Source organism: Leucopleurus acutus (assembly GCF_964270905.1).
Source record: "Leucopleurus acutus genome assembly, chromosome: 11".
Taxonomy (NCBI): Eukaryota; Metazoa; Chordata; class Mammalia; order Artiodactyla; family Delphinidae; genus Leucopleurus; species Leucopleurus acutus.
Window position 1 is genome coordinate 100,886,160 of NC_139152.1, and position 12,408 is coordinate 100,898,567.

Below are 12,408 nucleotides of genomic sequence, written 5' to 3' on the forward strand. Positions count from 1 at the left end.
CTGTGTGTAGAAATGGGCAGTGCGCTGGCATTTGCCGACTCCTGTAGTGGAACAATACGACGTGACAGCGGTAATACGGTCATGATTTTAAGTTGAGATACATAAGCACGGAATGTTGGAGAGGAAATTTCCTTAAAAAGGACTAGTCATTAAAAGTAAATTGGGCTTCGTTAAAGTCAGGAACTTCTCTTCATCCAAAGACATCACTAGTAGGGAGAAAAGGCAAACCATGGGGACGAGGAGGAGATGCTTGCAACAGGGCTCACGCCAGCCTACATGTGGCAGGTGCTTATGAATCAGGAGGAGAGAGGGGGACCACCTGACAGGGGAGGGAAAGGGGCTGCACTCAGATGACGTGCACGGCATCCTTCAATCCACTGGAGATGCAGGTGAAAACTACATTCTGATAGCTACCTCCGTGAACCCATCAGGATGGCCAAAATGAAAAGATGTTTGATACCAAGTGTTGGTAAGGATGTAGGGCAGTGGGCGTTCCCATGCGCTTCGAATGGGAGTGTAATCGCTTTGGAAGATTCTTTAGCAAAATCTGTCAAAGGTATGCCCACCTAGCAGTTCTGTTCCCAGGTATATACTTAACAAAATGCGTATTGTGCATTATAAAAGGCAGGTACAAGAGTGTTTATCACAAAAACCTGGTAACAACCCAAATGTCTGTTAACAGACGGATTTTGTACATGGAGATATTATGCAACAGTGAAAATTTTTTTATTTTATTTTTTTTTATTTTTGGCTATGTCAGGTCTTAGTTGCGGCACGTGGGATCTTCGTTGCGGTGTGCCGGCTTCTCTGTAGTTGTGGCATGCGGGTTTTCTCTCTCTAGTTGAGGCATGCAGGCTCAGTAGTTGTGGCACGTGGGCTTAGTTGCCCCGTGACATATGGGATCTTAGTTCCCCGATCAGGGATCGAACCCGCGTCCCCTGCGTTGGAAGGCGGATTCTTTAACAGTGGACCACCAGGGAAGTCCCACAGCAGTGAAAATTAACTACTGTTTTCGTGTTACAAAATGAATGAATTTTTCAAACATAATGCTGAGTTTAAGCAACGAGCCAAAAAAAGAAAAAAAAAGATTCTATGTATATAAAGTTCAGAAATAGGCAGAATTTATCCAGGTGTCAGGAGTCAGGGAGGTACCTCTGACACCAGATCAGGAGGTAAGGGTCAGTGGTTGGAAGGCTCCCAAAGGGCCCTGAGACAGGGTCAATCTATGATCATTCACACACACTTTTTGGGAGCGCACGTGCACACACACTTTACGTTTCAGTACAAGTTTATTAAAAAGTTTAAATGGTGTGATCCAAATGTGATAAAACAAATGTGCATGAGCGTGTAATCTGTTATACAGAACAAATGCTAATGGAGATGCCTTAGAGAACTAAAGGGGATGCGTGTGCTCACACAGCTGAGAAGATGCGGCTGGACTTAGGTTGATTTCATCATCAAGGCGACTGAGCTCAGCTCTTCTTGAGTCAGCTCTTCATGGTGGACCTGCAGCTCGTGGTTCTCCCTCGTGGTCACAGAGTGGCTGCTGCAGCTCCAGACTGTGCACATTCTCTTTGATTCACAAGCAGCAGCAAAGAAGGCCCCGGGCCTGGCTTTTGTGCCTGCATCGGGTCCCCCCCTTTACCCCTGAGCCTGCCGGTCACTGGCTGGTGGGATGGTGTAGCTGTTTAGCTTATTAGCCCATCAAGACCTGTCCTGAAGGAAGGGGATTACCCACCTTCAGGTGGCACATGGGTTGAGACTAGGAAGAAGCAGTTCCCAGAGGCTCTTCAGGGCTCTGTTTGAACAAAGGATGCATAGATGTTTAGCAGTAAGCACAGTGACGTTGACTTTGGATGTGAAGGTGCTTTAAAACGCAGAAAGCACTGCAGGGGATGTATTGGTTCATTTTTCACTCATACATGAATGCACTCAGTGAAAACTTGGGTGCCTGCCATGTGGCTGGCACAGTGAGGGGCTGGCTCTGCAGAGCCTCGTGCCAGGTGCTGCTGGGGCGCTGCCTGAGCAGCCTCTTCGAGGGTCAGGTCTAGCCTCTGGAGGGAGTGACGTGGAAGGGACACTCGAGGGATAGGCTTTAAATGTTAGGAAGAAAGCAAGGAGAAAACACTTCTTACACGGGACGCAAGGACCACTAAATATAAAAGGAAAACTTTGTCCATTGGACTTCATGAAAATGTGAGACTTCTGTTGTTTGAGACATAAAAAGGCAAGCCACAGGCTAGGAGAGTATAACCACAGTGCATATATTTGACAGAAAGACTCGCGTCTCGAATGTATACAGCACTCATAAAACTCACTAAGAAGACAAGCAACTGATTAAAAAACTGGGCAAAAGATGTGAACAGACGTTTCACCAGAGAAGAGAAGCAGTGGCAGAAGGGTTTGTGAACAGACGCTCAACATCATGAATCATTCGGGAAATGAAATTAGAAGCCCTCGACAGAGTGACTGATATTAGAGGTTGACAATACTGAGTGTCAGGGAGGGTGTGGAACGTCTGAGATTCTCAGGCATTGTTAGCTGGGATGGAAAATGGTATCATCCTTCTGGGAGAGGATCTGGCAGTGTCTTAGAAAACTAAACATACACCTACACTGTGACCCAGTAACTCTGCTCCTGGGTATTTACCCAGGAGAAATCAAACTGTATATTCATAAAAATCTTGTGCAAGAATATTTATGACAAGCGTTATTTAAAATAACCCCAAACTAGAAACAACTCAAATGATCAGCAAAGAGTGAATGGCTTAACAAACTGGTAAATAACCGTACCCTGGAAATTCCACCTGGGGAGAAAGAGGAGGCCACTGTTGGTTCCTGAAAGAATCTCAGAAGACAGCAGGCTATCATACGGCATTTGTCTTTCCCTTTCCGACTTACTTCACTTAGTATGATCACCTCTAGGTCTATCCACGTTGCTGCAAATGGCATTATTTCGTTCTTTTTTATGGCTGGGTAGTATTCCATTGCATATATGTACCACATCTTCTTTATCCATTCGTCTGTTGAAATCTAAAATATGGCACAAATGAACTTATCTACAAAACAGGAACAAACTCACAGACATAGAGATCAGACTTGTGGTTGCCAAGGGGGGCGGCGGGGAGGGAAGGACTGGGAGTTTGGGGTTGGTAGATGCAGATTATTCCATATAGAATGGATAAACAACAAGGTCCTACTGTTGAGCACCGGGAACTAGAGCCATTCTCCTGGGATAAACCATAGTGGAAAAGAATATAAAAAAAGAGTGTCTATAGGTGTATAACTGAGTCACTGCTGTACAGCAGAAATTAATACAACACTGTAAATCAACTATACTTCAGTTAAAAAGAAGCCAGCAGGCCGAGTGAAGGAAACCTTGCCCCCAGGCACAGGTCCACATGATTCCACTTACGGGTGATTCTAGGGCGGCAGCCGCGACCTGTGGGGAAGAGGGGGTGGGGGGACCGCAGAGGGCACTGGGGCGGTTTTGGGGCGATGACACTGCTCCATTCTTCACGGGGGCAGCTGTCGCACGGCTGTGCCCCTTTGTCAGATGTCATGGAACCGTTTCCTGAAAAGAGGCACCTTCTGTTTTATCCCTGGTGTGGTGGTAATGTTGACTGAAAAGTAGAAAATGTAAGACAGGAGTCTGGGCTCTTCACGGCCACCCTTTGCTGCCTGCCGGACCCTTTCTGAGTCTGTATTGGGTCTGCGGCTGCCAGAGCCCAGGAGTCTTTGGAGAGAGGAGAAAATGTGCATGAGAATTTACACATATGTGTGCGTACACACACACACACACACACACAAGCATACACACGTGTATGTATATATATGCATGCGTATATGTGTACATGGACACACATACACACACATGTATAGTTGTAGGGCCTACACACTTCTGAGCTCTCCATGGTGTCCAAGGCATTTAGAGAAGGGGGCTTTCATCTCTCAGCTGTGCTGTAGATGAGCGCGGTAAATGCCAGCCTGCTGCGCCGGCTCCGGCCCACTCCTGTACGGCTGCAGGTGGAGTTCCATCACCTCGGTGGAGGCTGCAGATGCCTGAGCCCAGACCCCATGGAGTGCGGCTGGGGGTGATACTTCCATGGGGCTCAGCTCACTGCTTTTCTTCATGTCTCTTTCTTCACAACTCATTTGTCCTCCCCTCTGTGTCAGATTTCAGAGCGCCAAGCTCGTTTAAGATGTGAGCCTTTGGGGCTTCCCTGGTGGCGCAGTGCTTGAGAGTCCGCCTGCCGATGCAGGGGACACGGGTTCGCGCCCCGGTCTGGGAGGATCCCACGTGCTGCGGAGCGGCTGGGCCCGTGAGCCATGGCCGCTGAGCCTGCGCGTCCGGAGCCTGTGCTCCGCAGCAGGAGAGGCTGTGACAGTGAGAGGCCCGCATACCACAAAAAAAAAAAAAAAAAAAAAAAAAGATGTGAGCCTTTTGATTACAAACTTCTTTGTCACAGAGACTCCAGGAATTACCATTAACCGTATGTACTTTTCTTGTTTGTTTTTTCTCACGCAGGGTTACCTTCCTGCCAACGTAGACCGAAGACCAGCCACGCTCCAAAGAAAACAGAAAGAATATTTTGCTTTTATTGATCACTATTATGATTCTAGGATGGATGAAGTTCACCAGGACACATACAGACAGGTGGGGATACTTCTTCTTTTTCTTGTCACTTGAGCCACTCGGTGACGTCTGCCTTCTTGGAGGAAATGGTTTATCTGGTAAGTTCCTGATTGGGTCACAGATCTTTATTTTCTAGTAAAGAAATAAACTTGAAAGCAAATAATGGTGAATTCCCGCTGATGCTAGCACCTTGCGCATCTCCAGTTCCTTCTGCAAAAGTGGGAAGGGGGCTCTTAATTGGAGCCACAGAACAGGTAGCCCAGACCCCTCGCCGTGCACTGAGATCCTCCCCGCCGACCCCCGCCCCGCCCTGGGTGGAGGGTGTCTTGTGACTCAGCGAGCGGCCGTCTCACCAGAAGGTCAGGAGCACACATTTGTCTGGGTCGGGTCCGACGTGTGAGTCCCCTGGGCCCCGTGGGCGCTGTCCTCTGCTGCTGTCAGGGACGTGATGTAGGTCGAGGGGAGCCGTGCTGCTCGGCTTGGTTCTGGGGACACACAGTTCAGTCCATGGCAGAGGTGTAGCCAGCTTATAAGTCTGCTATTTAGTTTAATACAAAATGGGTATAATTATGGCTTCTTGAATAGTCAGTTGACAGTGTGCATGATGGGAAAGATACTTAAAATTGATTTACGGTTCATGGTGTATCCAGAATTTGCTGTTAGAATCGCTTGAAGCCTTTATAATTCTCGTCTTTGTAATTTGTGAGAATTCAGAATGGTTTGTGCTGCAGTTGAACCACCTTTTGGTGGTTAGGAATTGGTAGCACTGCCTCGTATCCTGACATGAACTTCTGATTTTCCTGATGCGTGTCAGTATGGAGTATTTCCTCTTGGAAACCCGACCTCTAGGTGAATGAGAGTTGCCGAATTTTTGCCCCTCAGATGTGGGATACCCACATCTCCTTGTCAGTTTGGTGTAGTGCTGTCAGAAGGTCCAAAGACAGGCCTTAGCGCTGATTGCTGATCACAGGTTCTTTAAGTTAAATGGATTGCTGAAAGGCATCTTCCCCACACAGACACGTGGCAGCTCTGCAGAAAGAGTGACTCGTTTGGGGGCGGGGGCAGATGGGGCCGGGGACCCGCTTCCGTCACCTCCCAGGGCGGGGCCTTCTCTGCGTCTGGCCCCTGCGGCCCACACTGGGGCTTGTCCTCTGTCTCCCACCCGGGCGGCTCCCAGGCCACACGGTGCTGCCACCCGTCACTCTGGGAAACTGATTTGTGATACAGATCGCATTTGGATTGGATTAGGAAAATACTAGCTTACCTGGTTTGTTTTTCCACTTCACTGGTTTTAGGGAATGGGTACATTTGGTATTGTGTTGCATGTATTTTTGCTGTGTGTGGTTTTTTTTTTTTAAATTTATTTATTTACTTTTGGCTGCGTTGGGTCTTTGTTGCTGCGCTCGGGCTTTCTCTAGTTGCGGCGAGCGGGGGCTACTCTTTGTTCGGTGTGCGGGCTTCTCGTTGCGGTGGCTTCTGTTGTTGTGGAGCATGGGCTCTAGGCACGTGGGCTTCAGTAGTTGTGGCACGCAGGCTCAGTAGTTGTGGCTCACGGGCTCTAGAGCGCAGGCTCAGTAGTTGTGGTGCACGGGCTTAGTTGGTCCGCGGCATGTGGGATCTTCCCGGACCAGGGCTCGAACCTGTGTCCCCTGCATTGGCAGGTGGTTTCTTAACTGCTCCGCCACCAGGGAAGTCACTTTGCTGGTTTTTATTCCAAAAAAAGACGCCCAAAGGATGGCACGAGCGTCTATCAGCAAGATTTACCAGGCTGCATTCTATTATGAATTTCTTGAGGGAAAGTTAATTAAAAATGGGTTGCATATATCTTTATTCATTACTGTGACAGGTAATAAAAAGCTCCTGTGTTACTGTGAGTCCCCCAAATGTTCCTCCATTACTGTAATGGAGCAGTGTGAGCTGTGGCAGTGTCTCCCGTGGGCCTGCTTGCTTTGTGCTGTGCACACACGCCTCTTGGAGGTGGGCCCTGGGGCGTCCTGGCGCGGCCGCTTCAGGCGCTCTGTTTAGCTCAAGGTGGAGCCGGCCTGGGTTTGGGGCTTGGGCACCCTGGTCTCTCCCTGCTGCCCGCTCACGGTGTTTGACCCATGAACTGACCTTAGCCGGCCGTCTGCCCCGAGGGGTGTGGCCCAGCCTTCCCACAGCACTGGGAGGCCGCAGGGGGCCAGGTCCCCTGTCTGCTTCCCTGTCCTTTTTCTGTCCTCTGTTCATTTGAGTCCTGTGTTTACTCTTTGGGTGAAGATGTCCCATCCACAGCACACAGAGTCAGTCAGAGCTAAAGGTTCATCTGTGTGTCCTCCCCGCTCTGCGGGTTCTGCAGACTTCGTGGCCGCCCGACCGGCTCAGTCCTGTATGGGGGGCGGGGCACACAGAGCCGGTGCTGGTGTGCACCATCCTGTCCCCCAGCGAACGCACGACGGGCAGCTCTTCTGTCACGTGGGCCGTGCTGGCCCTCGGCGTGCCGGGGACAGACGCGTGCCCACGTGACTCTGATGGCATGTGATCAGTGCTCTGAGGGCGACCCTAGGGGACGCCCTGGTCAAAGGCTGAGAAGGTTCGGGGCTCCCGCTGGTGGCCAGCTGCAGCCTTCCGACCCCACCAGCCTGGAATGTCCCCTCCTGTCCTCCCCGTCCAGGCCTCCTTCCCTCAGCTTGCGACTCCTCCCCGCGTTGCTCCGTGGGCTTGAGAATGCTTATTTCTTGCCTTCTCTGATGCCGCCCCCTCTCCTCTCTAACTGTCCTTCTCACTCTCCCTGCCGCCTCATCGTCCACGCTCCCTCAGCACTTCAGTCTGCTGGCCCCTGGCCCCTGGCCCAGTTCATACCCTGAGCAATCTCATCCCCTCCCTTGGTACCACTGATGGGCAGCTGATTTCCAGGTTCTCCCCTGAGGGAAGAGCTCAAGGCGGGAACCTGTGAGTGCGAAAACAATTCCCACGTCTCAGAGCCGTGCAGCTGATGGAGCTCTGGGGGCTGTTGGTCCACCTTCTTGTTGGATCTTCCCCAGTAGCCCTTTGAGGGACGTGGCAGGTGTCTTAATAGGCGAGGATGCTGAGCCCCAGAGCCTGGTGAGGGACCCAAGGCCACGGTGCTGGCGAGGCAGAGTGAGGAGACTCCCAGGCCCTGTGGATCTCAGAACCCTCATGGTCACGGGCAAGGACGGGGGATGAACCTGAATCGTAGGCTCCCCGTGGCGTTAAGATGTGCACGTCTTCCCTCGGCCTGTTTGGGCCATTTTCCTGGGTTGCATGGGGATGGTGATGGCGTTCGCCGCTGTGGGGTGCTCGTGTAGGGCGTTGAGGGCCGGCCTGGATGCCAGCTCAAGCCCTGAACGACCGTACTTGGTCGCGTCTTGAACCCGCAGCTGTGCTGCTCCGCGGTATGGGGGACTTTGTCACGACTCTCATGTCAGATGGCGGTCAGGCGGCGATCGGCTGATTCTACCAGAGGTTTTTAAATGCGTCCTCTGAAAAGTGCCCTGGGTCCCCCAAGGATTTTGTAAAGTGGAGAAAACTGTGGCCGGGGTTCGAAGAAGAAGCCGTCCCAGTTGAACGCTTGTACACTGTTGACGTGCTTGAGTCGTTCCCTGTGTCAGAGGCTGGAAATCAGTGTTTGCTAATTGCTATGGATCCTGTTACTGCATAGCCGAGGGCCTGCTCTGTTCCTAATCACGCAGCCGCCACTGGGTTGGAAAGCGTGGAACAAGCCTGTCGTGCTAGGACCGGGGGCAGGGAGGGGGGCCCAGGCAGACGGAACCTGCCTCTCCTCCACGGGAGAACACGTGACACAGAATTTGTCTTCTCAGAGAGAGCAGAACGAGACCCGGAGCAAATCCGTTGCTGTTATTAAGTATCACCCTCTAATCATAATGCCTGTCATGATGTTCAGCATCTTTTAACATACATGTGTCTTTCTCCTCCATCTGCAGATCCACATAGACATCCCTCGAATGAGTCCTGAAGCGTTAATACTTCAACCCAAAGTGACAGAGGTAAGAGCTGGGATCCGGAAGTTCCCTTTCTTGGAGGGAGATGGGTGCCCACCGTCCTAGTGGCTCTCCCCATGGCAGGTGTGGGGATGGCCCCTGGGGACAGAATCGCCAACCGGAATCGCTAACTGTTCTTTAAATATTTTTATTGTGCAGTACTGGTGTGTACAGAAGAACTTAGCTGGAGGTGTGTATGTAGTTTACACTCCCGAGTCCACCACCCAGTTTAGAACCGAGACGCCCACTCGAGTGAGACTGATAGTGTGGAAGCCACCTGCTGTTCTCACTCGTCTCCAGGCCCCTCCCCAGGAGATGACCTCTCTCCTGACCCGTATCTGCGATTCTTCATGCCTTTAACACATGTCACGTGACACTGGGAAAGCCGTGTTCTGGAGCCGGATCATTCCTCTGTGTAGTCTAATCTCTGCAACTTGGCTTTTTTCATCTACATTATTTTCTTAGATTCAGCTAATCTCTGTGTCTAGTTGTTATTGAAATATTCCACACTTTCTGTTGCCTTTTTTCCTGTTGGTGGACATTTGGGTTGTTTCTGTGGTTTGCTATTGGGAATAGTGTTGCCTGGAAGCTGCACGTACAGTTATGCAGATGCCCCCTGGCAGGGATTTCTCAAGAGCATTTACGAAGAAGGAAGATTGTTGCAAGGTTGGCTGTCAGGTCAGCCTGTTAAACTTTCCAGATGACGTCAGGACGCTCCCCAGTGGGTTGTCCTGATTCAGCTCTCTCCCCTGTAGAGGACCAGCCGTCCTGGTGCTCACATCCCTGCCAGGTCTGGGTGTTGCCAGGCTTCTCAGGTTCTGTCTCTGGTGGGCATCCTTCACTTTCCTTTCTCTGATCACGCGTGGAGTAAGCATCTCTTCGTGTATTTATGTGCTCCTGTGTCCCCCTTCAGGGAAATGCTTGTTCCCACCTTTGCCTGATTTCTTGTGTGGTTGATCTAGTTGTTTGTTGATCTTTATATATTAGGGATTCTAATTCTTTGCAGTTTGTATATGGCAGATTCCTCCTCCTACTCTGTGGCTTGTTTCTGACACTTTCTTCTTGATGGCTGTCGTGATCGGAAGTTCTCAGTTTTTGTGGCGTTGAACTTACCCATCTCTTCTATTAGGGTTAGCTTCCTGAGGAGATCTTTTCCTACCCAGACATCCTCAAGCCATTCTCCCTCCCTTATTTTCACCTCAAAGTTATAAAGTGTTAGCATTCACACCTGTTTTAATTCATCTGTATCTGATGGCTGTGTGTACTGTGAGGTGGGAATCCAGCTTAACGGTCTCCCGTGGTGGCCGGTCCAGCTTATCTCCCCACGTTTGCAGTGTCCCTCTGTTCATGCCATTTCCACATTTGCGGAGATCTGGTCTCTGTTTTGTCCCAGTATTCGAGTTACCTTCATTTATTCAGCTTCACCCTAAGTCTCAGTATTTGGTAGGAGGTGTTCACACCCCCTCTTCCTCTTCAGAAGTGATCAGGTCATCTTAAGGCTTTGCTCTTCCACGTAAGTCCCAGAGTCAGGGGGCCAAGTTTTTCTCTCTCGCTCTTTTTTAAAAATATTTATTTATTTTCCTTATTTCTTTTTGGCTGTGTTGGGTCTTAGCTGTGGCGTACAGAATCTTTTTGTTATGGCGTGTGGTCTGCTCAGGCTTCTCTCTAGTTGCGGCGCTCGGGCTTCTCTCTAGTTGCGGCGCTCGGACTTCTCTCTAGTTGTGGCGTGCGGGTCTTCTCTCTCTAGTTGTGGTGCACAGGCTCCAAAGCGTGTGGGCTCTGTAGTTTGCGGCACGTGGGCTCTCTCGTTGAGGCACGCGAGCTCAGTAGTTCTGGAGTGTAGGCTTTGTTGCCCCGCGCCATGTGGGACCTTAGTTCCCTGACCAAGGATCGAACCCGCATCGCCTGCATTGGAAGGCGGATTCTTTACCACTGGGCCACCAGGGAAGTCCATCTCTCTCTCTCTCTCTCTTTTTTTTTTTAATTGAAGTATGGTTGATGTACAATATTATATGTCACAGGTGTACAGTGTAGTGATTCATAATTTTTACTCCATTTATAGTTATAAAATACTGGCTATACTCCCTGTGTTGTACAATCTGTCCTTGTAGCTTATTTTATACCTAATAGTTTGTACCTCTTAAACCCCTCCCGTGTAGTCCCTCTCCCCACTGGTAACCATTAGTTTGTTCTCTATATCCGTGAGTCAGCTTCTTTTTTATTACATTTACTAGTTTGTTGTATTTTTTAGATTCCATTCTTATTGGTTTTTAACATGTGTTTGACTTGAGATTGGAATTGCACAGAATCTATAGGTCAATTTGGGAGAATTGACATCTCTATGAAATTTAGTGTTCATTTTCATGAACATGCTAATTCCCCATATTTTAGGCCATTCTTTAATGGCTTTCAATGAAGTTTTAGAAGTTGTTCCGTAATAGGTCCTGTGTACATTTTATTAGATTTATGCTTAGTTGTCATATTTTTTGTTGCTATTATAAATGGCATCTCTTTAAAATTGAATTTTCTTATTGTTTTAAATGTTTGTTTTGCATCTTGATTGCTCCAGTAAATGCACTTTTAAACTTTGATATCTCTTGTCTGTGCAGTAAGTTTGTTAAAAAGGAATTCAGGATTATTAAAGCCAAAGTGCTTTAGATTACAGAACACAAAAGGAGAAAATTAGTTTTCCACAGAAGTAGTCATTTTGAGGTGCTTGACGGGAGTCTGCCGCCCCCTCGGTGGGGAGGTCGTCAGCAGTGCATCGGCTGCCCCCTGTGCTTGGCTTTCTCTTCGTGGTCCAGGTTGGGGCTCTAGCTCCCTCCCTCACGCTTGCATTCCAGCAGTAGGAATGCGAAGACACAAGACACAAGACGCGAGGGAGAAGAGCAGCCCCTCCCATAACATAGGTTCTGAGAGAAGCTGCTTGTAGTGCTTTGGCTCGTATCCTACGTGCTTTTCCTTGGCTGTATAGAACCAGGAAACGTGACTCTGATTTCACTTGGTCTTGTGCCCCTATAAAGTCTGGGCTTCTCATGACTCGGGAAGAAGGGTTTCTGCCGTAAGCGTTTCCCCCAGTCTGTCCGCGCTTTGGTTTATTCGTCCAACAGGTGATGCCCGCTTCTGCTCTGGATGTCTTTTCCCCCCCTCCCTTCCCCTTCCCCTCCTCCCTCCCCACTGTCCTCCTTTTCTCCTGTCAGCATTATTGACGGCTAATTGACACACAGGAGAATTCACCTGTGTTAAGCATACAGTCAGATTAGTCTTGACACCTGTGTGTAGGAATGTACCAGCCACTGGAATCATGGTGTGGACACTTCCATCGCCCTGAGAAGTCCCCTCGTGTCTCTTTGCTGTCAGTCTCCCGGCCCCTCCCCCTGCCCCTGGCAATTGCTGATCTGCTTTCTATCCCTAGACTTTTGCTTTTAAAGCATTTCACAGAAAGGGAATCATACAGCTTACAGACTTAGTGAGTGGCTCCCCTGACCTGGACAGGGCGTGGACGTTCAGCCCTGCTGTTCACGGCACCAATGAGCAGGGCCGTCTTCTGGGTATGTGTTTGCCCAGTCACTAGTTGGTGGGTACTGGGGTCCTTTCCAGTTCTGGGCCATTACAAAGTACATTTGCTCTAAACCTTCACGTATAAATCTAGGGAAGGCATCTGTGTTTTCCCCTCTCTGGTAAGTGCCTAGGTGTGGAGTTGCTGGGCCGTATGGTATGTTTATACACTTTCTAAGAAACCTCCGAGCCCCTTTCCAGGATGGCCGTGCCGGTC

The 12,408-nt window shown here is 49.7% G+C and overlaps 1 protein-coding gene across 1 annotated transcript in view; it reads left to right on the top strand.

Annotated features, from left to right (window-relative positions):
* Positions 1 to 12,408, top strand: part of TBC1D22A (TBC1 domain family member 22A) — a 314,915-nt gene that overhangs the window by 106,154 nt on the left and 196,353 nt on the right. The window contains exons 6-7 of the mRNA XM_082851042.1: positions 4,528 to 4,656; positions 8,577 to 8,639. Of these exons, the coding sequence (XP_082707168.1) occupies positions 4,528 to 4,656; positions 8,577 to 8,639 (192 nt within the window). The remainder of the gene's footprint in view (positions 1 to 4,527; positions 4,657 to 8,576; positions 8,640 to 12,408) is intronic.